We start from the raw sequence: 21,310 nt of genomic DNA, 5'->3' as shown, positions 1-21,310 counted from the left end.
GTCCAGAGAGCGAAAGTTCACTAAAGAGCATGAACACAAGAGGTGTGGATGAGATGGTTGGGAGAATGGGTACATTGTTGGGTGAGTAGTTGCAGGAAGTAGAATTTAAGGTTTGTGGTGCTGGGATGGCAATTCTTGAGTTAGAAAGTAAAGATTTAGAGAGCAATGGACGATTCAGAAGAGTATGATTGGAGATTCGGCTAGGGGGGTCAAGCACAGGCTTGTTTCTTGAAAAACAGATCGAGAAGATACTCTCCAGAGATTCAACATTAGCTGCTTAGAAACATTTTCTGTGACAGCCAGCCTAAACACTTTGGGAAGGAAAAGGAATAGGAGTGACTTGTTAGGCATTTTACCTCTTAGGCATGAAGAAAGGATGTCATGGAGATAGTCAGTTGAGACGTCTTTTGGGAAGAGGGTGAAAGAGAGTCTATTAGCTAGCATTTGTACACTGCTCAAATACCACTGCTGGGGCACAACAGCACTCTCACTAGGTTTGGTTGAAAAGGTGTGTGGGTTCAGTAAAGTCTATGTGGGAAAAGTTGAGTGAATTGCATGAGGTCCTCACACATCATTTGGTAGTATTGTGGCAATCCTGAGCCACTGATATGCCATGGTTTATAGGGGTATATGTGAGATGAACAGTGCACATTTAATGCACCATATGTTATACATATCTGATCAGAGAATAATAGATTAGGGAGTTAAGCAATCACCTCATTAGGGTGGTGATGCAGCCACAGTCAGTAGTTTAATACCATTCTATATAATTGTGTAGGGTCCCATGGAAGCAGTAAAAAAAATGCAACACAAGGAGATCCACTAAATGCCTCAGTATTATGGCACTGATATCAATTTAGAAGTAGTGAGGATCAACTCAAAGTGCTTCCACAAAAAGGTCTATGGGTCACCGCAAAATGAGGCGGCACAACTCAGGAAAAACCATGGATGACTCAGTAAAAGCTTATGGGGTCACTCAAAAGCTCCAAGGTGTGACCCAAGAAAATTCAGTTTCCTCAGTAAAGACTCAATGGTGTCCACTCAGAAGCGGTGAGGTGAAATCCACCTAAAAAATAAGACGTGTCTGTAAATCTCTAAAAGACTCAAGAAGTGGTCAACATTGAATGCCAGTGTTAAGGGCTGGAATTAGGGCCTGTGAGAGAGTACAATCATTATGCTTGTAGGAGTAAAGAGGTTAGAGTACAGAAAAGGACAGCAAGGGGCAGGGGAGAAGATTCAAGGAAGGAATATGAGTGGGAAGAACAAGAAATGGGTTCTGGTCCTAAGACTTTACTAGGCAAAACATGGAAGATGCCCTTAACCCCTTAGTCCTTCACTCACGCTGGACACCCTGAGAGAAGGGCTCAACAGGAGACAAGAGAAGGGAGAGGTGGGGTGGCGAGGACTATATCAAGCTGGCAGCAGGGAGGGAATAAGAGTAGAATAGTTGGAAAGGGAGTATTAGGGGCAGAGGCCCAGTCAGGTGGTGAGTTTTAACAATCCTAACGGCCTTGAGCCTTCACAGAGAGTGGCAATGTGGGAAGAAAAAAATACACATATGATGCAATACACAGAGGCACGCTTGCTCAGATGAATAACACTGTTTTGGCAAAAACTACACTAATAAGAAATATGCTCTTAACAATTTCTGTGTGGGTGGGGGAAACGGTCCCGATGGAGCCGAAGTGGCTCTTGCTAATGATTAAAGGCGACACTGCTTGGTCTAGAGATATGGAAATATGGTTTGTCCTGGCTGCGGGAATTGCAAAGCGCAATATTGCAAGGGGATGGGGGGCGCCGACACCCCCGCAGCTGGAGGACTGGAAGCGAGACCTGGACTGGTGCCAAAGGGCCCCAAAAAACTGGTGTGATAAAAAAAAATGTAAAATGTTTGGGCGTAATGGCAGAACTACAGAGGATCTGGAGGGGCCATGCAGTGGTTGGTGGGATGGGGATTATTGATTGTTTTGGTTGCTCCCTCATGATTGTTTTACTGCTGATTTTTGTGGTATCTCCAAATATGGACTTTTGGAGCTATTTTGGGGTGTATGGTCTCATGAGCATGGTTAATAAGATTTTTTTTTAAATTCTGTGTGAGCTCTCCTGTGACACTAAATAGAAGAGTGCAATATAGAACAAACCTCAAGCAGCTGTTTGCTGCTGAAGAACAGTTGTTGACAGTTTGCGAATGGTGTGGAGTTAGCAAGAGAGTTGCAGGAGCAGGCAGTGGCTGTGATGGTCTGCAGGGGTAGGGTACTTATTGTTAAAAAAACTGGAGGATGACTCAAGGAGCTGGAGGAGTATGTTGACATGGTGATGAAGGAAGAGGAAGGCGGTGATCAAGGATGGACTGTATGCTCACTCGAGTGTGCTGTGCAGTAATGTGTCACTGTTTCAGGTGTTCCTTTTGGGGGCTGTATAAACTATAACCTGGTGCGAAATCTAAATGAAAGCTATAACTCAAGCATATTTACTGTTTACAGTTTTGTTTCATAAATCAAAAACATAATTAACTGGCTTTGGCAGTCACTCTAGCCACTTAGTAGGTGTCCTGTAATGACGGATTTTATATTTTTCTTAATACTTGAATGCCGTCATTAATTCATCATTGATTCCTAGTAAATCCAGGGTCTAATTTCGTATTTCTACCTAATATACAGTTACAAAAAAACCTGAAACATGGCAATCACAAAATGGAGTCTCACTAAGAGAAAAACCGATTCACAAGGAAACCTATCTTTGTCTCAAACCGGTTGATTGTGAGCTACCAGTATCTCACAGACACCTTCAGAGTAGCTCAAAGGAAGAAATTTAAAGTGCAGAAAAATGTTCCATATAATGAACATTTTTGCTGAACATTTTTCTGCACTTTAAATTTCCCCTTTAAAAAAATGGCTGTATGTTTGTGTTATACGTGTAACAGTACCTTACATGGCGAAAGCTGTGTCATGCGTCACAAGTAGATAAACACAGTCTCTCATTCAGCCACACACATATATCCCATACTTACGCCACATGTTCATACATTCCCAAAGACCACGTGCCCACTGACATACATTGCAGTCCTATCATAGTGCCCCTTTATTTGTTCAAACCACAGTATCTGGCTCTATGGCCATTAGGCTTAAAATCAATTAAGCTGGGCGCGGGGTGTCCAATTACACTGCACGAGTGGCTTGGCCTTTAGTAGCTCGCAATGATTTTCACTGATGAGAAGTAGCTCTAACTACAGAAAATGTTGGAGACCCCTGGCTTAGGTGCCCATCAAGGAAAGAAAAAATGACCGGGAGTAATCTTTCACTAGCTGAGCAGAACACAGGGTTGTTTAAATTGGTCAACACAGCCATAGACTTATGTTGCAGCTATCCAGGAAAACAACCATTGCTCCAACTCTACAAAGATCGCAAAACATTTTTCTTTCAATAAAAATATAATTAAAAGACAACCAAGAGTGATAAAAAGCCCCCTCTCCACCAAACCTTTTTCCTGCAACAATATGCCACCTCTCTTGAAGTTACAGAATCTATCTTGGGCTCCCTGAAAGTCAGAGATGCTAGCATGCACCTACCTCAACTTCTTTGGCAGCTTGCTACCATCATCAAACCTTCTATGTGTTTCCTTCATAACCTCTCTATTCAACTGGGGATTATCCCAGACAAATAAAACAAAAAGTCTAAAATTTCTCCTGAAAAGGGCAACTTAGATCCACTATCTAAGCCCAATACCACTAGCTAATAACAGACATATCACTAACCTGCAAACTCCAAAGGGCGACTTTGTGGTTAGCGGAGCTCCACCTAAATAAAACAGGTAATACTAATAGGCAAATATATAAAAGGTTTGTGCAAGTGCTGCTATTGGCACCACCAGGGGCAGTCAAGGAAGGTCTGTTATTGGTCAAAATAGCAAGGGCGGACTTGAAGCAGGGTACAGAATACACAAAGCACGCGCTACCATATGCACCAGTGATACCCTTAAAAGGTCTACCAGTTGCACAGAGATATATTATGCACAAGGATTTGAGATGCTAGGATGAAGTACGGCTATGCATCCTGTTACACTTCTTCCACAATAACACAAGACAGCCTTGCAAACTCTAATGAGTGAAAGAGACCTTCCCAGTGGCCAGTTCTAGCAATGACATACTGAATGCCCTTAGACACCTGTGGCCCACTGATACCACAAAGCCCCCGATGCAGGAACTACACTATGTGGAGGCGGACACTGGACGATATCCTGGCTTTGAACACACATTAGCCACTGAGATATAAGTGGGAGGGCATAGCTGGCCAAGCCTTCAATGATAAAGAGTGGTAGAGAGCCCTAGAATATCAGAGGCAGGTATTCCGAACTACCCATTTGAGATATATTCAATTCAATATTCTGCATATGGCATATCTCACTCCACATAGATTAGGAAAGATATATCCAGGAGCCTCCTCAACCTGCCCCAGGTGTAGGAATGAAGAAGTCATCTTCCAGCATACGTTCTGGTGCTGCCAGGTGCTGAAAGCATATTGTTAGGCAATCATAGATAATATACAGAGCTCAGTGAGGAAGACATCAGGAACATAGAGATAAGCCTGCGAGGAAAACACGCACAAAGGAAAATAATGCAGCTATAAAATATGTGCACCTAGTGTTGTTGATGGCTGGAAGGGCTACTATGATGAAATGGAAGGCAGCCATGCCCCCACCCCCACATTAGATAACTGGATAAAGGAGGATACAGAAAGGAGAGTGTTCCTTAGAGAAGAACGAAGGGGCCTGTGTTAAAGAAATGATTGCAGGGCTTTCGGAGGGGCAAATCCAAAAGGTACAAAGAGGAAAGGTGTAATTACGATAGATCACCTTGAGGCATTGGCAATACAGCTCACTAGGAAATACCATATCGCCAGCTATGTCCGTGTATGGAAAAGCACGGTTCTTTTGGCAATATACCCATACCCAACGTAACAGTATGTAAAGACCTACTCACATGGTACCGGTAACTACTCAATATGACTGTGATACTACAGTGGAGCCTCTGGGATGAAAGATGGCATTACCCGCTAAGATGGACTCATGATAGAAAAGGTCAAGCACATTGCCCGCATAACAATATAACCTTGCTGGACAATCCGCAGCATTACTCTCCAGTTGCGAAGAGTGGGGAAAAGGAAGCATGAGGGTAGGGTGGGTTGGGTTTGTTATAGATAAGAAAATGCAAGTTAAACAATTGACCATATTGTACTGACTGCAAGGTAGAAAGTTTGTTGTCTCTGTTAAACTGCACTTGTGCTAAATGGATCAATGAAAAATATATATATATATTTTTTTTTTAAACTCACATGTGAGGTCTCCCCATTAAAAGATAGGAGAGATGGAGATCTTCACTCATAGGATTGTAAATAGTAGTTTTGTAGTAATTTAGTGGTTACTGAGGGCCTGATTACGAGTTTGGCAGTCCATGGCACTGCCAAAGCTGTGGTGGAGGTGAGGTGGCAGTCGGGGACCGCCGCACCAGTGGTCCGACTGTTGTATTTCGACATTAGCGGTGTGACCAGCGTGAAATCGCTGCAACCGCTATCCCCGGCGGTGGCGCGGCAGTGTTGAGGCTGTAATATGCTTGGCAGTCCAAAGCATACTGCAAGTTTCTTCACCGCCAGCAGTTTCATGGCGGTGCACCCGCCATGAAAATGCTGGTGGAGAGGAAACAAAGGGGGCCCAACAGGGACCCCTGTTGTCTCAGTCCCATGAGATGCATGCAGGGGGCCACATGGTGTTCGCCTCTGTGTGAATGCACCCCCATGCCTGCACGGAATCGACTTGACAGTCCATGCCGTGCAGGAACGGGCTTTGATGCTCCAACTGCGGTGCCTTTTTGAAAGGCACTGCCGAAGGAATGCCAAAGGCCCACCAACCAGACTACAAAAATACTCGTGAGCGGGCGAGCAGCCAGCGGCCCTATTTTGTGGTTCTGGAGTGGGGCGGCAGTGTGGGGGCCCGTTCCAGGACTGCTAAACTCGTAATCAGGCCCTAACTATACCACAAAATGCACTTCCATTCCAGTTCAGTTCTTTGCCACCTTAATTATTTGGAAATACTCTCTCTTCATACATGTTTTGTTTAGTTTCAAAAAGGCCATTGAGTCCAGGAAAGCTAGTTACATAAAAAAACGGTGTCTGATGAAGAAAAGATCATCATTGGAACCTGGAAAATGTCCAAATGTGTGGTACAAAATGCTCCAAGCCTCACTCTGCAACTTGGTTGGCTACAAAAATAGTGATGTCATAAACCATTTTTAGATGTCTAGTTTCTCTTTGGAATAAAAGTTTGAATGAATGAAAACATCTGTAAAGCAGATTCTCATCACTGAAGTCACCTAAACAATGTCTTAATATATATATATTTTTTTTTTAAAAGGACAAGTGGCCATTCAGATGCAGCATTTTTAGCACATCTGAGATCTGTAACATGCTTACTACTATATTCGGTGTACCACTGCAAAAAATGTTGAAATCAAATATTAAAAGAAAAAAAGGTAATGCATATTAAGAGAGTAAAAAGGCCTTACCATGGTTGTTATTAATTCATCATCCTTTTCTGATCGGTTGGTGCCAAGCCCTGATTAAAACAAAACAGGTGTCAAAATTTAACAGTTTTGAAAGCGACAGAGGAAAAGATCACCTAGCCTATTGAGTCTGCCCATTTCTCTTTAGGATTGCTCCTGGTGACCCTACTTAGTCCAAAACTCTTCCCACTCACACAAAGCCTTCTAGAAATAGAAGGTTTTGAGATGTTGCATGCCTTTGCTTCCAAAGCGAGTAACTGAACAGTGGTCCCTAATTCAATGATGCAAGCAAACTATTAACAACGCCAAATGGCAATTTAACCAATAAAATAAATACAAAAAAGCAATAAACAACGAAGTGGGTGGCAGTGACAAACTTGCTCGGTGCAATCTTGAGTGTGATATGCGTGATAAAAGTGGTCAATGTGCATATCAAGTAACAAAGAACAGAATGGCCTGTCAAATTTAATATATGGTGGTATGCATCTGTATGCAAGTCAACGACATTCCGATTCTATGGAGAATGTAGGATCATCATCAGAGCTCAGTCATATATCAGTGAAAGGGAATAAAAGCATTTGCTACTAACTTCCTGAGGTCACAAAATGCACTGAAAGATAAATAAGCGAAAGAGAATGTATGTATGTAAACAGTAGCAGAACAAATAAAATGAGGAAGAAAGAAAAATGGGCTGTGGCTCACCAAAAACAGGGAAGAAATGGAATGAGTATCAAGGGGTGCATACTGATAAAGTGTGCTGTATGTCACGAGACATAAGCCAGTAAACAGCCTGGGGGAGGAGGTTAAGGGAGAGGTGAAGGAGACTGCAGAGTAAAGTATCCTTAGAAAATTGTGTCCAACATAAACATGAGCACTTACTGCATGATGGTTCAGAAAAGGGTACTCATGCAGGAGCATCAAAGAGCTGAAATCTGGTTACGAATGTAATCTCGTGTGGGACGGTCCGTGGGGCCAGACATTGTGAGAATGGAGAGGCGACCCCTGTGACCTGGGGAAAGGCGAATTTGCATATATGGCGGTCTGGGAGATAGAGAAGTTTGGTCCCTGATAATGGGAATAGGAGATCAGAGAGACATGCCACAGTGACCATGATGAGATCACGCTTCCAACCCGGGCAGTCGTGAAGATACGAGTTTGACCCTTCGTACCAGGGGGGAAACACCGAACGGCCAAAGACTAACTGGGGCCAGGAGTCTAGCACCATATGGAAGACACAGAAGAGGGAGAAAATAATTGAATGACGATGTCAATCTTGGAGTGGAGTGTCATATGCAGAATACAAAGGGAATGTGTTGGCACATAGAAAGAGGGAGAGGAGGAAAGAGTGTTACCAGCCTAAGAAGGACAGAACTAGTCACATATATAGGCAAACAATAGATAACTGGGCAAACTAGAGTAGAGTGACATATACAAAATGCATTGTAATGTGCAATAGCACAGACTATGTGGCAAAGAGAAGGACCAAATACAGGAATATGGTTGACAGAGCCATACATAGAGTGATGTATAGACAACGTTATCAAAGATGCAAATAGTGCTGCATAATAGAAAATTCAACCACAGACAGCTCATTATGTATACAGTTTGAAAAATAACATTCTAAGCATAATAAGAAACAATGTTAAGACACAGCAAAGTCTGTATAGTAATAAAGTCCTGTCTTCTTGGTGGTTAACGTTTATTTTCATTGTGTCCATTTCTTACATTTTTTCCCTCTGGGGGGAGGGGGCATATATCTTCTTGCACTGCATAGTGAGCACACATGCAACGGAAGCAGCACTAGGAGGGAACACAAAGGGCCAAAGCATGCTGAGCTTGTACAGAGAAATGGCTATAGGAAAATCAATGGGCAGTGGTGACCCAAAAGTAAACTCAAAGAAGGTTTCTCCCTGATTACCCATGTCTGAATGCAACACCCAGAAAGACAGGAGAGGCGGGTGATCACGCCGGAAGAAAAGTACTGGTAAGAGAGCATTTCTGCACTTGCCTTAGAGCTCCTTCAAGTTAACGGATCAGAGGTTAACCCCATGAAAGAACATCAGTGGCAGTGTTGATGAAATTGTGATGTTCCTGTTGTGAATTCATATAAAAGCTCCACAATCTTAGAAATGTTTGGACGTTCCACCCATTTTCAATGCCGAGGTACACCAATAACAGCTTTTCCTTTCCCTACCATACTAGCAGACTTCTTTCATAATAAATTCAATCTCTGGGTGTAAATCTTCCCAGATTCGAAAAACGTGGTTATTTAGAAACAACACTGCTTCAAACTTAGACTTCCAGTGTAGGTCTAGTTTTCCTCACCAAAAAGTAGCCTCAATTGTCCAGTAGATCTCAATATTGCAGCTAGATGCATAATCAATGCTTTGACGGAAAGTCAAAGGAAAATATTTATTTTAAAAACTCTTTTTAAAATACACATCAATTATTCCTAAATATGGCCACTGAATGACTTACAACTAGAGTTTCCTATTAATTTCTGAGTACTGACAAACCATAGTATCTGCAGTAAGCCCTATCTTTTCAATCACCTAATTAGAGAAGGAAAGGTGCAAATGTTTATATATTAATAGTTACCTCAATTGCTATGTAATTCTACAACTAGTTAAACACTAATATGTAGGATGCTTTCCAAAGTGAATGCCTCAAGTTCCGTCAAAATACTTAGTCTTAAATACAATGTTGAAATATCTAGAAAGATGCTCAAGGCGGCAGACTCTGTGGCATCTATAGCACAACATTAACAGTTTCTTTTTTTAAATCTACATCTTTTCCTAAAAGTATCTTATCCTTTTCACACCTTCACAATCATCACTGGATTTCTGAACTACAAGGGCTAAAACATGACCTACAGGATACCCCCACTCAGAAAGTAACTAAAAGTATGACTAAATAATGTCTGCCCTTGCAGCGAGATCAAATAGATAGACAATTGCTATGCAACGAAGAGGCTAATATCAGATTCGTTGCAGCTTGTTGATAACCAAGTAATGCTGACACAAAAATGTAACTCCTTTAATTACAACCTACCATTGAAATAAAGGCATTAACATTCGGTTCTAATTTATTACTTGAATAACTCCCCACTACTCAAGCTTACGGATCTAATCGCCATCAAAAACAAAGGACATGGAGGAGGAGCCTAGCGCGCAACCAAGATGGCCGCGTAGGTGCGAGGCTCCCGAGGACCTCCGCGACCTCCTGCATAAATCCTGACTATATCCTGTCCTTGACGAGGGGACTGTGTTCGTGAGACCGAGCTGAGGTGCCATCCGTTTTCCGTTTCCAAATCGGACCTCGGACACTGGCGGGAGCATCGATTGAGGTTTGCGGCCTTCTCCACGCCGGCCCCCCGGATTGGAGTTGTGGGGCGATCCGGGGACAAAGTGAACAACAGCGGCGGGCGAGGCTGGGCGATTCGCGTACCCCGCACTTTCACTTTCGCTTTCGCGCCCTCCTTGCTGCCAAGCGAGGTAGGGTCGCGAGGCGGCGTGCGGTGGTGTGACTTCATCGGGGTGCCCTGCCGGCCCGCCAGCTGTGATCTGCCCTTCGGAGCTGTGGTCGCCCTCCCCCGGAGCCCGTGAACCGGTCTGTCAGCCCCTTTCAAGGAGATTGGCACGATTTGGGGACTGGAGCCATGTCCACTAAACAAGATGGCGACCGGGCAAAGGTGAAATCGACCCGCCGCGGCGCAGCCCCTCAGTCTAACAGCATGGACCGCTACACCCTCCAGAAGGGATCTCCAGAGGCGCCGCGTAGGTCCCCTGTTGGCCCGACTGATGCCCCTGCTTTGCCCGCGGATCTGACCCTCCGGGACGTCATGGGCGCCATCGCCGAGATGAAGGCCTCAGTGGACCAGCGCTTTGACACTCTGGCGCAAAAGATTGACTCGGTCCTCGTGGATGTGGGCCTGGTGAGGGCCGATCTGTCCAAGACGAATGACCGGGTCGACTCTTGGCCCACACCACCTCGGGCCTCACAACGGACGTGGCGGCCCTCCAAAAGGAGGTGCGCCGACTGGGCCAGGCGAGCGCCCTGATGGATCGTCGACTGGAAGATTCCGAGGGTCGGGCCCGGAGGAACAATGTTCGCATTGTCGGGGTGCCGGAGGGACGTGAGGAGGAGGCGGCGGATCTGTTTGTGGAGGACCTGATCCTCACCCGTCTCCAGCCCCGGGGGCTGAGTAAACTCTTCGCAGTGGAACGTGCCCACAGGGTCCCCGGAGGGAGACCTAAGATCGGAGCCCCTCCGAGGCCTCTCATCGCCCGGATCTTCAACTTTCGGGACAGAGACGCTATCCTGCAGACTTCTAGGCAACAAGGACCGGTCAGACTCGACAATATGGATGTAAACTTCTATCCCGATTTTACTCCGGCGGTCCAGAAGCAGAGACTGAGTTTTCTCGGAGTCAAACGTCGCCTACGGGACCTGAACCTCAAGTATGCGATGCTTTTTCCAGCGAAGTTGAGGGTAGAGGTGGATGGCCGCACGCACTTTTTTGATCGTCCCGAGGCGGCCGGGGACTGGTTGGACACTTTGCCCGGGGATCGGGGCCGGGGGGGTGGGGGGGGCGCGGTTGGTGGGGAGGGCTTGCCGGATCAGGACTGAGGGACTAATAGTAGGCCTTGCTCTGGACAACATTATTGTCATCATTGACTGATTGTGTAAGTTCCCCTCCCGTGGAGGTCGTACAGGGTCTCTTGGGGGCTTTCCCTCCTCCTCTGGGGGACTAGTTAGTGTTTTCATCTATGGGGCGACAGGCACACTGCACTTTGGGGGGGCTGTTCGGGCTCATGCAGGGGTGCAGGGAGGGGGGAGTTCTGTTGGGACGGGTGGGTTGGGGTGGGGTGTTGTTCGTTTTTACCGCAAGGCAAACCCTTTACTGTATTGGTGTTTTTGATGTGCTCTCGGGGGGACGAGTGATGGCTTCTGTATGTGATGGGGGGTAGGGACTTGACTTTGTTGTCTTGGAACGTTAATGGACTGGGGGACAGGATTAAGCGAGGTGTGGTCCTGCAGTATCTGAAACAAATTTCGCCAGATGTGGTCTTTCTGCAGGAGACACACCTTATTGGTAATTCCTTCTTTGCCATGAATCGGCGTGGCTATCGTTTGGTGGCCCACTCGGGCTTCACGTCTGGCTCGCGGGGGGTGGGCATCATGGTTAAGAACTCGCTCCCGCTGGAAATAGATGAGGTGCGCCATGATGAGAGGGGACGCTACACTGCCTTGGTGGGGAGAATGGAGGGCAAAGTGGTTGTCTTTGTTTCAGTGTATGTCCCACCGGGGCTACAGTCTACCACTTTTGCGGACCTGGGGCGCCTCCTCCTTGACCTTCCGGGGGGGCTTCTGGTGGTTGGGGGGGATTTCAATGCGGTGGTTTCTGGGACTATGGAACGTCACCCCCCTAGGGACCTCCCCCGGGCGCAGGCATGGCTGTCCGGCCTTTTAGATACATTGGGATTGGTGGACTGCTGGCGCTTAAAACATCCCACGCAGCTGCAATACACCTTCCATTCGGGTGCCCATGGTAGCCTCTCGCGGCTTGATCATATCCTTGTCCCTGCGGCCTATGCTGGGAGGGTGGGAGAGGTGCGCCATCTGGCGCGGGGTATTTCAGATCACTCCCCGCTCCTGTTGCACTTTGGTGTCCTCCCGAGGGGGGAGGGCGGGGTAGCTCCAATCAATGCCTGGTATCTGCGCGACCCCACTATTCGCGCTGACCTGATTAAATCCTTGCAGCGGTATTTCGAGGAGAATGTGGGGTCTGTCCCTTCGGCTATCTCCCTTTGGGAGGCCTTCAAGACAGTTATTAGGGGGGAGGCCCTCTCCTTCATATCCCATGCCCGGAGGCGCGAGCAGGAGGAGGTGACCCGAGTGGAGGCCGAAATTACTGAACTGGAGGGTGATTTGGGGAGTGGGGTGACGGATGCTGCATTGCATGTTTTACACCTTAAGCAAGCGGCCTATAGGGCCCTCGTCACGGAGGCAGCCAGGGGCCTCAGCAGAGAGCAACAGGGGCGACTGTATGATGTGGGTGATAAGGCTGGTAAATTGATTGCGTGGTTGGACAAAAAGGAGAGAGCGAGTCGTGTGGTTCCGCTGATTGAGAGGATGGATGGTGTACGTGTCACCGAGCCAGAAGACATTGTCTCTTGCTTCGCGGATTATTTCCGCGAGGTGTATTCCCCGGTCTCTCCCTGCTCGGAGGCGGATTCTCAGGGCGGATTCTCATGCCCTGCTTCGAGATATCGCGCTGCCCTCCCTTTCGGTGGAGGACAGGGAGTCGTTGGATGCTGCTCCTACCTCGGACGAAATTGCCCTCGCCATACGCTCGGTTGCATCTGGCAAGGCCATGGGCCCGAACGGCATCCCTATCGAGTTGTATAAGCTGCGACCGGACGTGCTGGCACCCCACCTCCGCGCGATGTTCCTTGCGGCCCACTCGCGGGGCTCCCTCCCGCCGGACCAACGTCTGGCTACAATCGTGGTGATCCACAAGGAGGGGAAACCCCGAGACCGGGTTACCTCCTATCGGCCTATCTCGCTCTTGAATGCGGAGCCCAAAATCCTTGCCAAGGTGCTTGCCAACCGGCTGGTCGGCGTGGTGGGCGATTTGGTCCACCAAGACCAGTCTGGCTTTATCCCCCATCGCAACACGGCCCTCAATCTGCGGCGCTTGCACGGGGTGCTCGCGCGTGTTCCGTTTGTGCGGGAGCCGGCCATCTTGGCGTCCTTAGACGCCACCATGGCGTTTGACACGCTCGAATGGCCATACATTTGGGCGATGCTGGCGAAATTTGGATTTGGACCGGGATTCATCAGCTGGGTCAAATTGTTGTACTCGGGCCCGTTAGCGCAGGTGGTAGTGAATGGGCGAGTCTCGGCCCCGTTCGCGCTGGGACGGGGCACGCGACAGGGTTGCCCCTTGTCGCCGCTCCTGTTTGCATTGGCCTTGGAACCCCTGGCGGAGTGGCTGCGGTGGCACCCTTCCATCCGTGGTCTCCGTTGGACCCCTGAGTATGAGGACCGCGTGTCCCTCTACGCTGACGATATCCTTCTGTACCTAGCCTCCCCGCGCAAATCACTGATTGTCCTGGTTGATGTCCTGCGCTCCTTTGGCCGTAACTCAGGCCTTGTCATCAACTGGGCTAAATCATGTGTCTATGTGCTTTCCGGGGAGGCTCCCGTCCTCCCGCGGGGATGTCCGATCCAGATTGCCTCGCAGGGGTTTCGGTACCTGGGTGTCTATATCACGCTGGACCCGGCGGCCCGCTACGAGCGAAACTTGCTTCCCCCCCTCCAGCGCTTGAAGGAGGACGTCGCGCGCTGGCGGCACCTGCCGCTTTCGCCGCTCGGCCGGGCGGCATTGTTTAAGATGATGTCGTTGCCGCGCTTCCTGTACGCTCTCCAGAACACTATGGACCTAGTCCCGGCGCGCTACTTCCGTGAGGTGGAGAGTCTACAGCGCCACCTGTTCTGGGACGGGAGGCCGCGTATAGCCCTGGCGAAGTTGACGCTCCCGTGGTATGACGGGGGGATTGCCCTCCCGGACATTAAGCGGTATTACTGGGCCTCCCAGCTAGCTGCAATTAATCACGGCCTCTATGGGCCCGCCTTGAACCCGGCATTTGAAATGGACAAGATGCTCCTGCCCGGTGGCGACTACAATCGAGCGCTCTACTCTGGCGCGCCGGATCCCCGCTTGACGGGGCCCACGCGTGTCATGGTGCGGGTGTGGCACGCGGCCAATGCAGCTATGGGGTGGAAGGACCGTTTGACCCGGGCGTCGCCGTTGTATGCGCCTCAGCGGTTGGGCTCCCTGTGGACCTCGAAGGGCTTCGAGAAGTGGGACACGATTGGCATCAGTAAAGTGGGGGACCTCTGGACGAGAGGGGGATTTAAAACATTCGAGACGCTGCAGACGGAGTTTCAGCTGCAGGGCAGTGAATACTTTCGGTACTTGCAGGTCCGTCATGCGCTGGGCTCCGTCTTCCCAGATGCCGCCTCCATCCCGGAGTCTTCCCCCCTGGAGGATAGAGTGTTGGATGGCCACGTCCCGGATAGCACGATCTCCCTCATTTACAAAAAATTGATTAATGACCGCTCGGGCCTGCTGACCGGCCTCCGTGAGGCTTGAGTTGCCGACGGGCTGGAGTTGGACGACGAAGACTGGATTTCCGCGGTGGCCTCTCCGAAGGAGGTGGCCATACCGGCTCGCCTTCGCTTCGTCCAGCTTAAGATACTCCACCGGGTTTACATGACGGGGCCAAGGCTTCTGCGTATGGGTTATGCTGAGGATGGGTTGTGTAAGCGTGGGTGTGGTGCTTTGGCGACTTTTTTGCATATTTTGTGGGAATGCCCGAAGGTGGAGCGATTCTGGCGTGGTGTGCATGAGGTCCTGCGTCTGGTTACACATGTCGCACTGTTGCCTGAAGCGAGGAGATGCTTGCTGAATGTGTGGGAACCAACTGATTACTCGGTTCCGCAGACGCGATGGGTGACTCTGGGATATATGATAGCTAAGCGTGACATCGCTCAACTGTGCCAGCGGCCCCCGGCGGTGTCGGCCTGGAAAGAACATATGGATTGGTGCATGTTCCGAGAAAAGGTGGTGTATGTGGCGAGGGGCAAGCCTGGGGCGTGGGTGAAAATATGGGGCCCCTGGAACGCCTACCGCGGGGGTATTTGCGAGCCACCACTGCTGCCTGCTGCCTCACCGGCTCCGTCCCCCTAGTTGACCCCCTCCCCCAGCCCCGGGCACAGAGTTCCCCCAGTCCTGGACTTGTTTCCCTTACCCCTCTTCAGATTCCTGTGGATGGTTGGGGTCCCTCATTCGAGGAGCACGTGTGATTACCTTCGATTGCGGGTTGCCTTGCGGGTGTGTTTTTCTATGTTGTTGCGTGTGTATAAAATGAAACCGTATTGTGGGCTTAGAGTCATGTGGCCCACGTCGTTGATGTCTCCTGATTTGCTTCTCTGTAACGCCAAGTGCCCTTTTGTAAGTTTGTCAGGTGCTCCTGTCACTCTAGCGGCCGGCCGGAAGGTTGTAGGCCCATACTTGTATATACTTGAGATTGCAATAAACGGTTTCAAAAAAACAAAAACAAAAAAAAAAAAAAAAAAGACATTCTTTCAAATACTGTAAAGGCTCTGAAACCACAGTGGAGAAGTCGGTGAGCACCACAAAGTTGACAGCTCTAAATACCTGAGCCTTGTTATTTCCCGATTCCGGGATCTGCTAAAATATCAATTTTACTATACTGTACATGAAAAAGAACTCACAAAGAATGAGAGGGGCCCCTTAAACCGCCAAAGGAGTAGGGCACCAAATAGACCTTAGTCAAAGAGAAATCCCCTTTGGGCAACCAAATTCACCTAAACATATACACTAATGCACATAATCATGCACATAATCATATCACCAGAACATAACACCAATACCATCAAAGGCCAAGTGTTGAAAAAATATACACAATTTATTATTCATAAACATTAAAAAGGTTAAAAAACATTATTCAGCAATTGTATACACATAAGATTTAAAAACAAAACAAATTATTACAGTATTGGGAGAGCCTGCAAGAAAAATAGTTGCTAATCGGCTAAACAGGCAGATACATTAGACCAAATTCATTTTACTGACATTTCATTTTTGTATAATAAATTTGACAAATAACAAAATGTCCATCAAAGTACAGTATGCCTGTTGACATTGGGCGTCGACGCGTTTCGGTGGTTGTAACCGCTTAAACACCACCTTCTTCAGGACAGAGGACAATAGCTCCCAAACCACAATCAGATATATATCACTCCAACTATCTACAATTATTTGGCGATAAAACACAGTTGTCGGAGACAAATTCCGCCACCGATTGAGAGTGAGGTTAATCAATCCCTCCATTAATGACTGCGAAGGGAATACCCGTAGCTCATTCTGTATAGATTCTTTTGAATCAGAACAGATTTTGATTGTGGTTTTTTCTTCCAGGTTCTCCCAATACTGTAATAATTTGTTTTGTTTTTAAATCTTATGTGTATACAATTGCTGAATAATGGTTTTTAACCTTTTTAATGTTTTATGAATAATAAATTGTGTATATTATTTCAGCACCTGGCCTTTGATGGTATTGGTGTTATGTTCTGGTGATATGATTATGTGCATGATTATGTGTATTAGTGTATATGTTTAGGTGAATTTGGTTGCCCAAAGGGGATTTCTTTTAGACATGAGAAAAAAATGCCAGTGCTAACACAGCGGTTCTAAAACAGTTGGCAGCAGAAAAGTGAAGGCATGATTTAGCACAGGTGGAAGAGAGACTCTGGAGGGTACAGATGCTGTTATTATCACATCTTCCAAGCATTGAGAACTTGTGCTTCGACAGAGGGCACTTTGACAAATAGGAAGTGAAGGGCATGATTCAGAGCGTGATATCTATTGCCCTTCGGTGTATATAGATATACCATTCTCTGAAGAAGCTACTCTCTCCCATCACCAGAGCAGTGCACAGGGAGGTTGGGTGAGGGAAGGGGATTGCTTCTTATTCTCCCGCTATACTTTTTCTAAACAATTACCAAAGGGTAAAATAAGAAAATGCTATATAAAACAGTATATAAACATTAATCAACATTTAACACATTAACAAGTGATCCTACCACAATCTCTAGGAGCCTGTCTGCTACAATTTTAGATATGCATACTAAAACACTTTTGGAGCAACACAGTACCCAGAACAGGAAGTTACCTGGAACTATTACAAATCTCAGTAATCTTATGTAAGCAGTTTCGTTAAGAAGCAAATACTTAACATTTTCCAATAACGTTCAGCTGTACGACTTAAAGGGGAACTGCTTCTCCTTGCTATTGTCTTAGAAATTAATAAATAAAAAATTATATGAGGAAGTCCATTAGATATAAATGAGTTTTCCCCCTTCAATAAAATGCCTTTCTCCACTATAACTCATAACATCACGTTACCCAACTTTGAGGGCTCCCCAATGGCTCACCATAAAGCAAACGTTGAATTCTTAGCAAAATTCTAGTGAAAAACAAAAGGGTAAAAATTCCTTTAAAAAACACTTTAGTAGACTTAAAAGGTTAAGGTTTTCTAAAGCTAGAGTTAAATACTCAGAATGTATGATAGGTGATTTAGGATCCCACTTTTTCTTTCGAGGCATATGAGCTGCAGATTACACACTTTTGCATAGACTATATAGCAGTTCCCAACCTTAGTGGCGACCACCGGTATCTGTTGCAGTGGTTTGAAATAGTGTTTTCAGTACAGCCTGGCCCACACTAGCTTGTTACTTAGTTTGCACATCTACACAATAGTGTTTGGTGAAAGTGTGCGGTGTTGGCCATGTAGCTGCTTTGCAGATATCCTCTAGTGGGATGTTCCCTAGAAATGCCATGGAAGCCCCTATCTTCCGTGTAGAATGGGCTTGAGGGGGAACGGAAAGCGTTCGTTTTGCTTTGTGGTAGCAAATCTGGATGCATTTTACAATCCACCTAGCTATCCCTGATTTTGAGATGGGGTTGCCCTTGTGTGGTGGAGAGAAAGAGACAAACAGTTGTTTGGTCTTTCGGAAAGGTTGTGTTCTCTGGATATAGTAAAGTAAGGCTCATTTGACATCTAGGGTGTGCAGAGCCCTTTCTGCAACGGTCTGAGGTTGCGAGAAAAATACTGGTAATTCTACAGATTGGTTTAGGTGAAAAGGGGAAATGACTTTAGGTAGGAATTTTGGGTTGGTACGGAGAACAACCTTCTTTTGGTGCATTTGAAGAAAAGGTTCTTGTATGGTAAGTGCTTGTATCTCACTGACCCTTCTAAGGGAAGTGATGGCTACAAGGAAAGCTGTTTTCCATGTTAGGAATTGCAGTTCGCATTTATGCAAAGGTTCGAAGGGAGGCCCCATCAGCCTTGTGAGGACGATATTTAAGTTCCACACAGGTGAGGGTGGTACTCTGGGGGGAATTATTTTTCTCAGGCCTTCCATGAAGGCTTTAATGGCAGGTACTCTGAAGAGTTATAGATGTTGCCTGTTTTGTAAGTAAGCTGCAATTGCTGCGAGGTGTAGTCGAATGGATGTATAGGCTAGATTACACCTTTGTAGGTGGGGTAAGTAGCATATGATGTGTTGTATAGATACGTCCAGAGGATTGATTGTGTTGTTATGGCAATAAACAAAAAATCTTTTCCACTTGGCAGCGTAGCAGGCTCCAGTGGTAGGGCGTCTAGCTTCTCTGATGACGTTCATACAGTCAGGGGGAAGATTTAGGTACCCGAATTCTAGGATTTCAGGAGCCAGATCGCAACGTTGAGCTGAGCTGGGTCCGGGTGCCTGATCTCACCATGGTTCTGGGTTAGGAGGCATGGTGAGAGGTGTAGCTTTTGGTGTGGTACTACCGAGAGTTCCAGCAGCGTGGTGTACCACGGTTGTCTGGCCCACGTTGGAGCTACTAGGATTAGTGTGAGGGAGTGCTGTTGTAGCTTTCGCACCACTAATGGAATGAGTGGGAGAGGCGGAAAAGCGTATGCAAATTTGCCTGACCAGTTCATCCATATCGTATTTCCTTTGGACAATGGGTGTGGGTATCTGGCGGCGAAGCTTGGGCATTTTGTGTTTTCGTGGGTGGCGAAGAGGTCTATCTGCGGATGCCCCCACATTTGAAAGAACGGATGAAGAACCGGTGGGTGAAGTTCCCACTCGTGGATTTGTTGTGTCTGTCTGCTGAGCAGATTTGCCACGGTGTTTTGGACTCCTCGGACATGTTGAGCTAGGAGAAATATTTTGTGGGGAATTGCCCATCTCCATATGCTCTGTGCTAATTGAGAGGGCTGTGGAGAGAGTGTGCCGCCTTGTTTTTGAATATAATACATGGCCGTCATGTTGTCTGTGTGAATGAGGACTGCCTTGCCTGAAATCTGCGTTTGAAAAGATTTCAGGGCTAGAAAGATTGCTAGTAACTCCAGATGGTTGATATGGAGTAACTTTTGTTGCGGCGTCCATGTGCCCTGCACTGTGAGATGTAATAGATGAGCTCCCCAGCCGGAGAGCGATGCGTCCGTTGTTAGTATTATCTGGGGAACCGGGTCCAGGAATGGTCGACCTTTGGAAAGGTTTGTGGTGTTCCACCACTGCAGAGAGCGATGGGTGCGACCGTCTACCAACACCAGATCTGTCAGTTGCCCCTGGGCCTGGTTTCATTGGTGTGCTAAGGAATCTTCGAGTGGATGCATCTGGTGTCTTGCGTGGGGCACTATAAAAATGCAAGAGGCCATCATCCCTATTAGTTGCATAAACGTCGTGCTGGAAGGGAGTGTTGAGGTATGAATTTTTGTCGCAAAGCCGGAATGCTTGCAATCCTGGCCGGATTGGGGTAGGCTATTGCTTTTGAGGTGTCTATAGTGGCACCGAGGTATTGTTTTATGTGGGATGGTGTTAGCTGGGACTTTTGGTGGTTCACCGTGAAGCCTAGTTGGTGAAGTAGTTGGATTGTGGTGGCGGTGTGGTGTACACATTGGTTGTATGAAGTGGCTTTTATCAGCCAGTCGTCCAAGTATGGGAAGACGTGAATGTGCTGTCTTCTGAGGTGTGCCGCCTCCACCGCTAGGCACTTGGTGAATACCCGTGGTGCTGTTGTGACTCCGAACGGGAGCACTTTGAATTGGTAGCGTTGTCCATCCACTTTAAATCTGAGGTACTTTGTGAGCATGGTGTACTGGAATGTGGAAGTATGCGTCTTTCAAGTCCAGTGTGGTGAGAAAGTCGTTCTGGGCGAGAAGCGGAAGTACCTGCAGAAGCGTTACCATGAGAAAATGGTCTGAGTGTATGTATGTGTTTAGGGGCCGGAGATCTAGAATAGGTCGTAGAGTCTCGTCCCTTTTTGGTATTAGAAAATATAGGGAGTAGACCCCCAAATTTTGTTGATTGACAGGAACGTGTTCTATTGCCTGTTTTTGTAGGAGGGAGATTACCTCCTGCTTTAGCAATGTTAAATGTTCTTGTGACATTGGGCGTTGCCTGGGTGGAATGTTTGGGGGGGTAGATGTTAATTCCAGGCAGTAACCTGACCGAATTATTTGGATCACCCATTTGTCTGAGGTGATGGTCTCCCAGACATGAAGGAAATTTTTGAGCTTGCCCCCGACCGGAGTGGAATGGTCTGGGGGGAAGTCATTGGGTAGTAGGTGTGGCAGAACGGGCGTTGTTTGTTTTGCTTCTGCCCTTGTTGTTGTTACCCCTGTAGCCGCCTCTTTGGTAACCTTTTGTAAAGGTGTTCTGAGTAGGGGACTTGTACGATGTGGACGCTGTGTCTGAGGAGTAGCCTCTGGATGCACTCTGAAAGGATGAGCGACGAAAGGAGCGTCTGGGCGGGTGAGACTGTAAGGCCCCCATGGATTTTGCGGTATCCGTGTCCTTTTTCATTTTCTCTAAGGCCTCATCCACCTTTGGCCCGAATAGATGTTCCTGGTCAAAGGGATGGTTAAGGATGGAGGCTTGTACTTCTGGTTTGAACCCAGATACCCTTATCCAAGCATGACGACGGAGAAGGACGCTGGTGTTAATGGCCCTGGAGGCTGTGTCTGCTGCATCTAGGGCACAACGTATAGAGGTGTTTGTGATTGTCTTACCCTCTTGAATTAACTCGTTGGCTTTACTTTTATATTTTTCAGGGAGATGGTGCATTATGCTTTCTAATTCGTCATAATGAGCCCTGTCATATCTGACCAG

The 21,310-nt window shown here is 47.3% G+C and overlaps 1 protein-coding gene across 3 annotated transcripts in view; it reads right to left on the bottom strand.

Moving 5' to 3' along the window:
* ANKS6 (ankyrin repeat and sterile alpha motif domain containing 6) overlaps nt 1-21,310 on the bottom strand; it is a 357,792-nt gene that overhangs the window by 235,071 nt on the left and 101,411 nt on the right. For all 3 annotated transcript variants that reach the window (XM_085606907.1, XM_085606906.1, XM_085606908.1), the window contains exon 8: nt 6,557-6,606. In XM_085606907.1, the coding sequence (XP_085463033.1) occupies nt 6,557-6,606 (50 nt within the window). The remainder of the gene's footprint in view (nt 1-6,556; nt 6,607-21,310) is intronic.

Source organism: Triturus cristatus, chromosome 5_2 (genome assembly GCF_964204655.1).
Source record: "Triturus cristatus chromosome 5_2, aTriCri1.1, whole genome shotgun sequence".
Taxonomy (NCBI): Eukaryota; Metazoa; Chordata; class Amphibia; order Caudata; family Salamandridae; genus Triturus; species Triturus cristatus.
This window is presented reverse-complemented; position numbering and strand designations above follow the sequence as displayed.